Genomic DNA, 14649 nt, shown 5'->3' on the forward strand with positions numbered 1-14649 from the left:
AGGAAGAAAAGACCATGTGGGGATAAAGAGGGTGGAGGAGCAGTGGAGTTGATGGAGAGTAGGGCCTTCCTTAAACAGAGCCCAACGTGGGGCTGCCGGGGCCATCACAGGGAACATAAGAACATAAGAATGGCCACACTGGGTCAGACCAAAGGTCCATCTAGCCCAACAGTAGCCAATGCCAGGTGCCCCAGAGGGAATGAACAGAACAGGTAATCAACAAGTGATCATTCCCAGCTTCTGACAAACAGAAGCTAGGGACACCATCCCTGCCCATCCTGCCTAATAGCCATTGATGAATCTATCCTCCATGAATTTATCTAGTTCTTTTTTGAACCGTTATGGTCCTGGCCTTCACAGCATCCTCTGGCAAGGAGTTCCACCGGTTGACTGTGCATTGTGTGAAGACAGTGCTGTTATTAATCATGTTTAGTGGGGTAATTGGGAAGGGCCAACCATGAATGGGATCCCATGAATGGCAAGCCAGCTTAGTGGCTGATGCTCATTTCCAGCAGCCCCAGGCCCCCTGTGATGTTAGCCCCGGCGGAGATGTGGGGAAGCGAGAAAACACGGAGGACACTCCTCCAGGAGAGGAAGAAAGTCAGGCCAGGAAGGCAAAGTGTCCTGAGGAAAGCACAGGCTCTCAATGAAAACAACGTGTCACGGGGGAGTCCGTGGGCAAGGCAGCCTCTGACCTGAAGCGCTCCCAGTGGAGAAGGAGAAGCACCAGGAGAAGGCAGCAACATCCCCTGGCAGGGGCGTGGACCAGTCTGGCCAGTGGCGGTGCTGAGCGCCATTTGGGTCCCTGGAGGTGCTGGAAACCGCTTCAGGCCAGTGGGTGCTGCAGCCCCCCTACGTCCAGCCCCTTGGCAGCGCTGCAGGGGCAGGAGGGTCCCCACCATCGCCGCCTCCTTCCCCAGGCGCTGCTCCGGCCTCCACCCACGTGCGAGGCGAGGGCGCACGGCAGGCGGCCCCCAAACCTTGCAGCGCCCGGCGGCCGGAGCCCCCCGGGGCGCTCCGCGGAGGGCGGCGGCCCCCCGAGCGCCTCCCCCGGCGCGTCCGCCCCCCGCAGCTCGGCGCCGGCGCGGGAAGGGGGCGGAGGAGGAGGCGGGGAGGCAGGCGGCCGAGCCACGCAGGCTTTGACGTCGCCGGGCTGCGGCTCCCCAGCCCCGGCTCCCCGCACGTAGAGCTCAACGTGACCGCCCCGCTCGCCCCGGCTGCCCCTCGCCGCTCACACACGCGCCGAGCCCGGCCGCCGCCGGACGCTGCATCCCCGGGCAGGTGCCTCGCCCCGGGCGGCTGCCGCTGCTGCGTTCCGCCGCCCGCCTCTCGGCTCCCCGGCCCCGGCCGCTGCCTGGGGAGGGGGCCCCGGGCTGGGGGCCGCAGGGCAGCCGTGCATCGGCTCCCGCGGGCTGCTGCTGCCCTCGGCTGGGGGCGGTTTTCTTGCTACTTCTCGGGAGGCTGGTTCCGGAGAGCGCCCGGGGTCCGGCCCCGCGCACCATGCCCCGGGAGCCGCGCTGCGATGGCATGTGACGGGAGCGGGGAGCCGGCTGGGGTGGCCCCGGAGGCGGCTGGCGGCTCGATCCTGCTGCGGCGAGTGACTTGGTGAAGGCGAGAGACCCCGAGCAGGGGGGACCCCCGCGGGGCTGGAGGGCGGCGGGGGGCAGAGGAGCGGACCCCCCGGCTCGCAGCGCCTGCCCCGGTTTGCCCAGCCTCTGCCGCCAGGGAGGGCAGCTCCCCACCGGCCGCGTGTCCCGGGGCGCCCCGCTGCTTGGAGCCACCTGGGCTGGGCATTGGCCTCCGGCAGGTCCCGCGCTTCCTTTCCGCCCGGGGCTGGATATGTGGATGCTCACGCGAAGATGGATTTAGTGTACGGGCTGGTGTGGCTGCTGACGGTGCTGCTGGAGGGGATCTCCGGCCAAGGGGTGTACGGTGAGTCCCTTCCCACCCGCCGAGCCCAGCCTGACCTTGGGAGGGGGGTCTCCGCCGCGGGGAAGAGAGAGGTGGGACTGACCCCCCCGGCCCGCTAAGGCAGGGGGTTGTCCCCCAATGCAGAATGGGGCGGGGGGCACTGTTCGCTTGTCGTCGTGCGTTGCAAGACTGGAGCCCCTCCGTGGCTGTTAACTGGGGGACGGGACCGACCTGGAGCGCCGGATCAAACTTGCTGTGTGCAACCCTTAGGATTCCTGCCTCCTGATTTCCCCCCCCCCCCCGGCTCATCTCCTCCCTCCCCCGTTTCTCCGGGGAGACCAGGCTCGGGAAGTGCAGGGAGTTTGCTTTCCGTGCACCCCCGTTGCCATGAGCACGGGCATCAGAAGAGAGCCCCGGTTCCCACTGCCAGAGACCGCTTGGGGGGAATGGGGATGGAGGCGGATTCAAGATGGGGTGGGGGGACGGGACTCCCCGCTGCAAACAGCACGTCTGGGGTCTCGGTCCAGGGACCCGTCAGCCCTCACTTCCCACCTGGAGCGTGTGCGGCAGAGGAGGGAGCGGGCGGCTTGGGCTGGGAGCTGAGAGACCCGTTGATCGCCGTGACCCGCTGTAAACCCATTTGCCCCGGTTCCCCGCCGCGCGGGGGCAATGAGCCGCCGTGTGAACGGAAAGCGGAGTCCCCACTCCGGAGCGGGGAGCGAGCGATTTCCCCCCTCCAGGGTCCATTCTCCGTGGGCGCCACACGGCCGCGGTGCTCCGCCGGCTGGCCGTGGGGTTGGGACCCTCCCCGTTCTGGGATCATCCGGCTCTGGGGCGCAGGAACGGGGCTGCAGCGAGGCCGGAGTGGGTCTCCCACTCCGGGCCCCGAGCAAACGTGGAGAAAGCCCCCAAGCGAGGCGTGGGGAGGCACGGGGGACGCTAGAAATAAGCTTTCTCTGCCGAACGAGCCTCGCGTCTGCAGCCACCCGGGGACCCAAGGTCCGCGGGGCTCCCAATTCATGACCAAGTCCAGCCCAGGCTCTTCCAGGGGTCCTGGGAGCTCCTCTGCAAGGGATTGGCGGGGTGGGGGGGACAACTCCGCCCTTCAGCCAGGAGCCTGCACTTCGGTGGGGGCTCCTGCCCCCTCCCTCGCTCCCTGAAGAGGATTTTTAGATGTATTTATTTTGCATTTCCCCCTGAATTTCTCTCATTCAGATGCCTGCCCTGGCAACAGCATCCTGGTGTCAGGAATGCTGACCCCAGCCTGTTGGCACAGCGCAGATTCAGAGAAGACAAATATCCCAGTTAGACCTGGAGAGGGAAGCAAATTGGTGCATGTTCCAGAGTAGCTGCTGTAGAAATCATGCAGGGTGGTAAAACGGACAGCCAGGAATACCGGAATCTGTAACATATCACAGCCTAGAGTAGCCACCATAGGGATCAACTTACAGGACACATTTGGCCGTAGGAACATTTCTTCTCATTAGCCATGTTACATTTCTTTACCGTGGCTTGCGAATCACCCCATCTAAGATCAGTCTGTATTTCTCTTTCTTGCACTGGCGCACACCTGTTAAAAACATAATGCATTGCTCGGGGTGGTGGTGAACCCCTGATTTGAGAGCTGGCTTTGCAAGGTTTTTATTGGTGCAAGTGGATGGGAATTTGAACATGTTCACTGCAGCCCGGAGGAGCAGATTAGATGAATGCAAGTAGTTTGTCCACAATGATTTTGTGCATCTGGAAATTACAGGGCCAAAATCCGTGCTGATTTTCCTCCTCATGCAGCCTTACTGCCTTCAAAGGCATTGTCCAGAATGTCAATCAGCACTTTATTTAGCGCACCAGATGGTTATTAAAAATGGTATCAAAAGGTAGGCTAAACAAAACCCCTCCTAGTAGAAGAGAAGCACATGCTGTACAGTAGATGCAGCACGTTCACAGGAGAATATGCTACATACGAGAGGCAGCCATAATCCATGATAAATCCTGTGACATCATAACAAAAGCCAAAAAGTCCAAAGAGCAGGGTGACATTATGGGGCTGGTGCAGCGCTAGCACAATACATGCCTCTGGGGCCCCGTGCTACTTCATTGATATCCAGGGGGTGGCCTGGGGATGGGGGAGCTCTGGGTCACATTAATTACTGGTCTAAGTAGATGCAACCCTGTTAACTCCAGTATAAGTTGCACTTGCTTGCTTAGGGCTAAATGTGTTCCTCTGTCTCTCACTTGCCCCCGTGTTTCTAGTTACTGCTCGACATTACATAAGCAGCGTAGCTCAGTGGTGACATGGCTCTCATGCCTCCCATTCTCACAAGAGTATTGTGGTAGTACATGTTAAGGAATCTTTGTCATTTTTCTAGTACACGCTTCTTTGGGCACATGTGCGCACACATATGAATGCAATAGGCCATTCATGTCCATTACCCGCCTGCAAGCAAACTTGTGGCTGGAGGTTTTTTGAAATCTGATGTAATTCAAAATATTAGGAACTGTCATGAGGATTTTCCTTAGCGTTTGCATTACTGACTTGAAACATTACACTCTGTGTGCCACCAATGCATCCATTCGCCTGTCAAGCACAGAGACACACATTGTTGGATTTCTTGGAACATAAGTTTCTGCAATGCATAGGAGAGTGTTTGTTAAGGCTTATATGTTGTGCGTGGGCATCTATGAAAGAGATCGTGCCCTTAGTTGGTTGCTAGTAATTGTGCTGAAATTGTTACTGAAAAAAGGATTGCACATCTGGGATAAGACTTCTTTATAAATAAGAGTTAAATGTGATGTATTGTCATTCTGTAATGCACATTATACTTGGTCTCTGTGATGGACTAGGGACCTGCAGATGTTCATGATGTTGGGAGACAAAGTGGTTTTTGAGTTGTAAGTGAACATATGATATTTTAAAATTATACATTAAACTCAGTCTTGTTTTTCAGTTGGCAAGCGCCTCACTTTTTTTTTTAAATATACCAGTTCAGGGCAACGGCACATGTATTTCTTCCTCAAGGGCACCAGTTTAGGCTTCCAGCTCCTCAGGCATCACCTCTCTTGGCCAGAGACCCACAACTCTCTCTGTCCTGACTGGGGTTTTCCAGCTGCACGGTTCCCTGCTTATGCTGTGATATTCCCAGCAAGCCAGACTGCCTAAACAGGTCATCATCTGCACTTTTGTTTTCTCGCTCCAGAGGCTATGAACAGCGTAATGGCCTACAGTTCTAAGTTACAACACAGCTCTTTATAAGCAAGCACCTTTATTCTTAAGGTGAAAGCATTACAGGAAAAACATAGTAAAACAATAAAAGAACCTGCATGCATCCTAAAAAAAGCTCCCCAGAGATCATCCCAACTCCAACCTCCGGCTCTGGTAGGTGTCAGTCCATCAAAACCCAGAACTGATTTTTCCCTATGGTTACAAGTTCCTAACTGTTTCAAATTCAGAACCAGAACAATCATGAATAGTTCAGTCTTTCCCTTATGCAGCTTAGGTCTTTGATTTTGTCCTCATGTAACAGGTGATCAGCAGACAATAACTCACTTCTCAGAGTGTAGCTTCAAAAGGCTGGGTTTTGTATAACTGGAGCCTGGGAAATTTGCATTTGCCTCCCCCTAGATATTCCCCAGGAAAACCATGTGACGTGTTTTGTTCCAAGAGTCCATTCTTGTCTGGCAGATTGTTCAAGGTAGTCCTTTGAAGCCCAGGTCTCAGAACATTATGGAACAGTAACTTTCCAAAGTTTTCAGCATCCTGTTGAAATCAAGCAGTCATAATAAAGCTCCTGTTAGCTCCACTGGGAGCTGTTGGAAAATCCCACTCTATATTTCCGGAATAATTTTGAGGAAAGGTAAAATGTTCCAAATTGCCTAGGTCCCATTTTCAAAAGTGACGTGGGCACACTTAGGCAACTTAGTGCCTAAATCACTTTTGAAAATATAGGTGCCTTTGAAAATTGTGTCTTAAATCTTTTTGTTCATAGTTTTTTTTTCTTTTATGTTTGACTGGAAAACTAGTGGCAATATTGCACCAAGAATCCTGAAAATGTGGGGGCCTGTCCTGCACCCATTGCAGTTTAATGTGAATTTTTCCACTGATTTCAATGACAGCAGGATCATGTCAAATTGTAATCTCCTTGGGGCAGGGACTACATCCTCTTTTGTGTACACCCTGCCGCTTAATGAAACTCATTGATAAATAATGACAATACTTAATGCCAAAAAATAGACCTGACTGCAGTAGTAGGCAAAGAAATTTTACTGTCTTTTCCCTTCCCATTTTTTAATATCGCTTGTCTTTGGGCCAGTTGCTCAACAGGTCTAAATGCCATTGGATTTCATTGGAGCGCCGCTGACTGGTAACAGTGGTGTCTGGCCCTTCTTATTTTAAAATGCAAACCACCGATCCATCTTAACATAGATTCCAAGATCCCAGAAGAATGTAATTCACTTTCTTAAGATACATGTGGGTATACATTTGTTTTAAACTAACATTACTTGAAAGTATTATTAGTAATAATAATACCTAGCTCTTACATAGTACTTTTCAACAGTAGCTCTCAGAACATTTCAAAGGAGGTCAGTCTCAGTGTTCCCATTTGACTGATGGGGAAAGGGAGGCATAGAGATGTGGAGTGATTTATCCACAGTTACCCAGCAGCTCAGTGCCAGAGCCAAGAATACAACCCAGAGCTCCTGAGTCCCAGCCCAGTGCTCCAGCCACTATTTCTGATAAAATTATTAATAATATTCCAGGTGAGCCTGGAAGACCGACGAACGGCAGTGCGGACTGCGGGGGTGTGGGTTGGAGCATGCACTGAAGGGTTGCGCTGTAACTGCCCCATGTAGACCCTTCTCGTGTGAACTAGTAGGTACCTGTTTGTGTAGTCCCGTTTAACACCATGTATACAAACTCTTTGGGTGGATAGAGACACAGGCTCAAAGAGGTGGAGTGACTTGCCCAAGGTCACACAGCAGGTCAGCGGCACAGCTAGGACCAGACCTCCGATCTACCTGACTCCTAGCCTAGTCCCCTATTCTCTGGACCAATGTAATACAAAGATCCAAAAGGCCTGAAAAAAATGGGGCCTTTCTCTTATTTATTTCACCTCCTTAATTTTAACTAGCTTGTTTTCTGCAAAATAATTCTTCGAAAAACTCAAGTGCCGCATGCACTTCCCCCTTTTTAAATTACTTATCTCTGGATGCCATGCATGGTTACTAAAGCATAAAAAGTAAGTACTCAGAACATTACTGGTACATATTTTTATTCTACGGTAGAGTTGCAGTGCAGTACAAAAATATCTTGGTGAGAAGGCTTAATATGGGCATGAAGTGTTGTTATTCGATAACTTGAATAAACTGTGTTCCGTAAAGATGAAGGATGTAGTAAAGATGGGAGAACAAAATTCTTATGTCAATTTGACAAGCTCTTTAGGCTAAGGATGCCGAATTTCACAGGCTTTTGGATCTGTTATAAACGGTTTGTGTTGTTCCAGGCACTCCGAACCATTATGTCTTAGAGTCATGTACTCCCATGCGTTGCACGCTGCAGAATGAAGAAGAGTGCAGCAAATTACTAAAAATCTCCCCTGAAAAGTCTGACTGCAATTCACAACCTTCTGCGTGATATTACACAAACTGAATTACAGCAGGGAAGTGGCACAACCTGGATGAACTGCCAACATTATAATATCAGAGGTGGGGGGTGTGGTCTGGAGGAAAAATGGAAGGAGTCACAGAAAATCACTGCCTGTTATACTAGAGACAAAATTTCCAACTCTGTAACAGTTTGCACAAATAACTTGAGATGAGCAGCTATAAACATTTTGGTGAGATATATATAATCTAAATGCAGCAATGGCTTCACCAGGCCTATGATGGCTGTCTGAAAACAGCATGTGTGGGTGGGAGGGAGGCTCATTTGCAAATTCTAAGAGGCTCACAGCCACAGCTTACATAAATGCAACCCAGTCTCCTTTCCCAGAAACAGGCATAGCTCTGCTACGCACAGTGCATTCCATAGGCTGCTCTTCCTCGTTGTAGTTGGTGGTCATACCTCCAGCTGTGTGCTACTCCATGTTTCACTACAGACTGTTTGTCTATGTCTTGCACATCTTTTCTCTTTTTATATGTTTGTTACTTCCGTGCTCTTTTCCCATGAACAGGGAAGACATGGCCCTTAGTAATCCTAAATGTCCATCAATTCGTAGGTGTCAAAATACTGCTGAAGGTGAGTGCAAGTTCGTGTATGTAAAGACAGGTATCTTTATATAAAGAGAAGCATGTGTATGTAACATGGATCCATCTCTACACACACACACAAACTATTTTATAACAGCGTCTATAATTAAGAGCTAAAAATCCCACCGACAGACCTGGGTAACAGTAGTAGTATTCCTCAAAATGTTTATCAATGAACCCCGAAGAAAAGAGAGAAAAATGGAAAAGAATAAGCACAGTGCTCGGGGCATTGGAGAGAGGAGTATTGTTGAGATGGGCTAAAACTATGCGATGGCCAGCTTGAAACCAGTATCTTGTAGTACTAAATACGCAAAGGGAAGTGTCTCTCCTCTCCCCCCCCCCCCCAAAAAATAGCACCCCGGTAAGTGAAGGAGGATCCTCTTCAGTTGCTGCCGTGACTAATGTGGAAGGGTGACATTTCTGACACTAAACACTAGAAAGATTGCTCCTGGTTTGTTTGTTTTTTAATGCCTGCTAAGAGCCTTATACAATAGGCTTAATTTTAAAATATTTTTATGATTTACAAAGATGCACATTTCAAATCAATCAGTGGATCTAAAAGTAAGAGCTGAGCCTGGCATTCCATATGGCGACTTGATTTGGGGTCTGATGAAGTATCCTGTATAGAAAATACAGCCAGCCATTCAACAGAAACTGGTGGTCATGTCTTGTCAAGAAAGAACTTTTGTCAGCTACATTGCAGCTTTTGTTTTGTAGCTGCATGCTAGCAGCTAACCAGAACAGGAGATTAATGACTGTTGGCTTTAGCAATATTGATGGCTGTATGTCATAGCTGACCCTGCTTTTACCTGATACTCTGGCTAAAGCTAGTGAAACAAGTGAGGCTGGAAGGAGGAAAAAAAACCCTCAAGGGAGGTGGGAACCCCAACACTAATGCATTTTCCCTGTTAGCAAAACTAACTAGGTTCAGGAAGATAGTTGATTATTAGCTCCTATATTCAAAAGCCAGCCTCTTAATTACCCAGCCCCCAAATGGTACGGCTGGTTTCGTTTAGAGAGCTGGTTTTCTGAATCAGTGCTCCCCATCGTGGATATCTTTGAATGCTGTTATTGTATCATATGGTTTAACCCTGTACAATTCTGGATATTGTGTGACCGAAACCAAAGCGGTCTCACCCGAGAACAGGAAAGGTATTATGTCCTGCTGCAGTGCTATGCATTTCTAAGCAGCTGATGTGCTCTACAACCGCTAACTCCAGGACCGTTTACTGAGCAGCCAATCCTTCAAAACTTTAACTCTTCACTCAACCCACTTAGATTCCCTTGAAGGCTGTTCCCTCTTCTCCCAGCATATTTTATCACTGAGATTTCATTAATGCTGGGAGATGATTTCATTTTCTGCATGTAAGCTAATGCACTTAGAGAATGTGGAGAGAGGGAAATAAATCTGGCCCATCAACCTGCCCATTAACCAACACAAATGAATAGAAATGACTCTTCAAACTGATTCTTTTCTTGGAGGTCCTAGAGGCTGCTGGAATATGCAATAGGTCACACGCTGCAGCATTGTACACGGGCGAATCATGCAAAGGGGCATTGGATTTTTAGGGAGAGGAATATGTTGGCTTGGTTTTGCACTCGGCTGCACTGGTTTTGTGCTGCCACCAGCATGATCCAGGGAGCACAATCAACATATAGAAATCTCCACTGATTTGTAGGAAAAGATTAAATAACTGCAATTAAATGAATTTTTGGGGTGGATCCAAAGTCCACTGATGCCAATGGAGAAGCTCCTATCAACATCAGTGGGCTTTCGATCGGGCTGAACAGTGACCGAAGTACTGTTTTTACAGACAAATACCGCAGCCTTTATGCACAAGAGGAGTTCTATTGGGGTATCACTGAGTGCTAGTTACCTGAGGTCTGGTCTATACTACCCGCCTGAATCGGCGGGTAGAAATCGACCTCTCGGGGATCGATTTATCGCGTCCCGTTGGGACGCGACAATCGATCCCTGAATCGGCGCTCTAACTCCACCAGCGGAGGTGGTAGTAAGCGCCGCCGACAAAAAGCGGCAGAAGTCGATTTTGCCGCCGTCCTCACAACGGGGTAAGTCGGCTGCAATACGTCGAATTCAGCTACGCTATTCACGTAGCTGAATTTGCGTATCTTAAATCGACTCCCCGCTGTAGTGTAGATGTACCCCTAAGTCAGTAATGCAGGATTAGTCTGTTGGTAAATTTCATATCGTAGAGTTTGCGGTGGCAGTGTTGTAGCTCTCTTGGTCCCAGGATATGAGAGAGACAAGGGGGTCTGTAACTCCGAAGCTCGTCTCTTTCACCAGCAGAACTTGGTCCAAGAAAAGAGATTCCCTCGCCCACCTTGTCTGTCTCATACTGGAAAGAAAGGCAAAGATATTTGGAATGGTGTCAAAATCTGGCAAAATCTGACAAGAGAACGGGCATGTGGAACATGGCATGTAATGCTTTCCATGTAGATGGTAATGAAAAGCAAGTTTTGTGTCTGATAAATATCATTAAAATACATTAAGTTTCAAGCAAGCAAAAGAGTGGGCCGTATCCTCAGTGGGTGTGAGCGGTGGCAGCTCTATTGTCTCCAGTGGACCCTACTCCACACAGGAGCTACCCCGCTGACTGTGCCGCGTTCAGAGTAAGAAGATGATAACTCCAAAACAATCCTCTTGACATTTAAAGCGTTTTCTGTCGGCTGTCTTGAGTGGCTTATTAGCACATTGCTTGCATCTCCATAGAAGGAAATGGTTGATGCTCTGCATATATTGGGTCAAGGTGTTCTCTCTGAATCGGAGCGAGGGGAATTGGGAGGAAGTCTGGCAGCAAGGAAGCACTTCAAAATAAATAAATAAATCTCTCCTGGCTCGTGAGCTAAATCCAGTTTAATTAGAGTCAGTGGGAAAAACAAATGAAGAGGAAAAATAGCTCAATCCAGCTTCTCTCCCTCTCCTCGCATCTTTCCGGGCAGCTTGTCTGCTCAGAGGTGCCACCTTTGACTCCCTCTTCATCAGTAAACGCGCCGCCCTTGATCTGCGCCCGCGACTCCCGTCAGCAGCGGTGGGAGCTGTGTGCATGCTGATCAAGGGCTGGAGCGGGAAAGGTTTTTGTGAGCAAGCTTGGAGGAGCTGGTTCGCCCGGTTTCGATTCCCTAGTGAACAGTTGGCCGTGGCTTTCATTGAAACCTCCTTGGAGGCGCTGTAAACTAAGCAGTTTGTATCTTGGACCAGTTGAAAATAGAACCAATTGAGACATTGGCTTCAAAGGGCTCAAGGATTGGCTTGGGCGGCTGGGAAAACCAGGGGAATTTTCAAAGGGGAATGTGGGAGAGGCCTGTTCTTTGAAGATGTGTTCTCGCGACTGGGCCTTTGAACCCTCTGGGTGCCCGGTGACTGGGATAGCCAAACTTCACTGCTGTAGGAGGCTGGGCTCTGCAGTGGCTGCTGTCCTGTTTCTAAAATGTCTCCCCTTCCCACTACATCCAGTCCCTGCAGACGCTTAAGCAATTCTCTGTTGTTTACTGGGGTAGTATAGCGACCTCAACAGAACTGATAGAAAAGAAAAGCCTCAGAAATAAATGGGGGGGGGGTCCCTAGAGTGATCTCAAAGCCAGTTTTCATATTCTGGGCTAAGCAGGTAATTTTTCGACCCCGTTGTAGAGTAACCGGACTGACGGCAGGCACAGGTTGAGGGGGGAGTCAATGGGGGAAAGAGACAGACCGCCTCCGCAGACCCACGAACTGGCATCGTAGTTACAGAAATGCAGGCTCAGTGGGGTGTGGGGGGGTGTTCGGGGGGAGACGGGGAAGCAATGGCAGGATGTGCGAGTCATGATGTGATTACGGGTGTTTAGTTACCGCCGCCGGGAACACCCTCTTGGTGTCCCGCAGAGCCCGCGTGTTCATGGAAGGGGGTCTCTTGGCTGTTGGTGCAGGCTGCTCTGTTGCAGACAGGGCTATCTGCAATGGCCAGCGCCAATGGGCAGCTCTTCCTGGCGCGAGGTTGCTGCAGCCCTTGGTGTGCTCTGCATCCCCGTTTCTCTGCATCAGCTCTGGTCCACACTGAGCTCCGGTTGCTTGCAGCACAGGTCCAGAGCTGGGGATTTCCTCTGGCTGCAACTGTGGCTGGGTGAGTGCGGGGTGGGGGGGAAGTGGACTGTGGCAATCTCTGGAGAGCTAGAGGGTGGCTGGTGTGACCACTCCAGGCCCATACCCACTCTTTGCACTGCTGTGGGGTGGACCCTGGATGCTTGGTGGCATCTGACAGAAGGGAATATAGTGCTGAGGATACAGCTGGTCCCCCTTTTGTGTAGGAGCAGGGGGAGCTTCTGCAGGTGACCCTCTTGGGTCTCTAGTCCAATGACTGTGCTTTGACAAATGCATTGTCCTCCGTTTGAAATCACGACTCTAGGGGGAAGCAGTGACACTGACTGCACCCACGGTGCGGGGGATTTTCAAAGGCACTAATGACTGGTGCCTCTTAACTCCCATTGATTTCCAGAGGGAGCCATGCACCCAGCTGTCCTTTGTGCTTTTGAACCGCTCACGCAGCGTGTGCCGCCCAGTTCTCAAAGGAGACAAACTGAAACGAGTGAGCTCCTTCCCCCCTAATCTCTTTCAGCTCTCGCATTAGGTGATAAAAATAATAATTACAGGTAGCTTTTCTCGGACACAGTGTGATTGTTCAGCTGACAGTGTCCATTTAAAGGTACATTATACTCGAAACACTACAGTGCCTCTGCACTGAATACATAATATGTTCTCATTAATATGAACATTCCCAAGGGGCTTTGTGGTTCATCAAACACATAATGGCACTTGAATTTTCTCTCCCTACTCTGTATTATTATTGTGACAGGTAAAGGTTTTAGTGTCTAGGGTAACAATTCAGGTGGATACTGCCGATAGCCTTTCACTAAAGGGCAGCAGGTATCTATTTGAAAAGACGCTTCCGGCTCTGAATAGTAAATTGGTGTATGTATTTGCTTTTACAATGACTTAATTTTTGCATTATGTAGTGGGTCGGAATAATTCCGAGTGCAACCCCAGCGTCACTTCGGATCTGTCTACACTGCAGCTGGGAGTGTGCGTCTCAGCTCGGGCAGACAGGCGCGCTAGCTCTGCTTGAGCGAACAGTAAAAATAGCGGTGTAGCCGGGAATAGCCCGGGAGGCAGCTTGGGGCCACCACCTCAGTATGGTCATAGAATATCAGGGTTGGAAGGGACCTCAGGAGGTCATCTAGTCCAATCCCCTGCTCAAAGCAGGACCAATCCCCGACTAAATCATCCCAGCCAGGGCTTTGTCAAGCCGGGCCTTAAAAACCTCTAAGGAAGGGGATTCCATGACCTCTCTCGGTAACCCATTCCAGTGCTTCACCACTCTCCTAGTGAAAAAGTTTTTCCTAATATCCAACCTAAACCTCCCCCACTGGTCCCAGTGCCTGAGCATGTATCCAGACAGCTAGCCTGAGCTGTCTCCTGTGCTGCCCCTAGGGATGTGGCTGGTTTTAGCATCTACCCAAGCTGGGAAGCTGCAGTGTGGACATACCTTGAGGGGAAAAGAAACTAGCACAACAAACCAGGGGGACTTTTTACAAATTAGTTATTTTCTTCAACCTGCAACAAATCTGGTTCAGTTCCTGGGAAGGAAGGCGTTCTTCCGTATCCACGGAGAAGGGTTGCTTGTACAAAGGATGGTATCACCTTCCACCCACACAGCTGTCAAGCATCTCCTTTGTACTCTGTCTCCAACTGTACTTGGGCTTGAGTCCTCATCAGCCAAGTATCCGCTACCTTGTGCTTGTGTTCCTTAGTATGTTCTAATCCCACCAACCACTCTGCCTCTAGCCAGAGGGGCTTTCCCACACTGCGACGGTCGTGCTGTCCTCTGCTTACTTGCTGGCTCTTTGCAGGTTTATTCTCATAGATTTTGTTTCCAAGGAACATTTCAGTCTGAATTACTTCCTGTCATCACCATAAGTAATATGAATACTGAATACAGTTGGGACTTCAGTGGAAATAGCAGAGCTTTTTCTCCGGCAGTTGGCTTTTGGGGCCCCACTAGGCTGGAATAGGCTTTTGTTCAACTTGAATGTAGCTACTGTTTCCTGACTGACAGCAAACAAAGGGCCTGATCCTGCATATCTCTTCTTACATGAGACAGGGCTATCCACAGGCATAAGTGCTTTCAAGACTGAGCAGAAGGAGGAATACTCTCTCTTCAGGCGTGCCAGTTTTTACCATGCCTTTTGCTGGAGTTGGATTGGATTTTGGCATTGGGTTTTCACATTTTTATTAACTGCCCCTTCACAAACTTCCCCCGGTAGGCCAGGTGTAAGCCCGTGCAGCTTCAGAGCTGGGCATGTGTAAAATCCTGGAAAATGCCTCAGATTATCTTCTGGGTCCTTCTGCCACAGTGATAAAAATGAAACCACAGCACGACGGCCGAGGTTCATACCAACCTGCCTCCTGCTCCGCTAACCCTCCGGTCAGACGGTCAAGGAAGA

At 50.2% G+C, this 14649-nt stretch overlaps 1 protein-coding gene across 3 annotated transcripts in view; it reads left to right on the plus strand.

The window, feature by feature from the left end:
* The first annotated feature begins 1626 nt into the window (after positions 1 to 1626).
* MDGA2 (MAM domain containing glycosylphosphatidylinositol anchor 2) overlaps positions 1627 to 14649 on the plus strand; it is a 615965-nt gene continuing 602942 nt past the window's right edge. For 2 of the 3 annotated variants that reach the window (XM_054027277.1, XM_054027279.1), the window contains exon 1: positions 1627 to 1932. In XM_054027277.1, the coding sequence (XP_053883252.1) occupies positions 1860 to 1932 (73 nt within the window). In that variant the 5' untranslated portion in view covers positions 1627 to 1859. The remainder of the gene's footprint in view (positions 1933 to 14649) is intronic. The other variant, XM_054027276.1, reaches the window with a different exon arrangement.

Source organism: Malaclemys terrapin, chromosome 4 (genome assembly GCF_027887155.1).
Source record: "Malaclemys terrapin pileata isolate rMalTer1 chromosome 4, rMalTer1.hap1, whole genome shotgun sequence".
Classification (NCBI taxonomy): domain Eukaryota; kingdom Metazoa; phylum Chordata; order Testudines; family Emydidae; genus Malaclemys; species Malaclemys terrapin.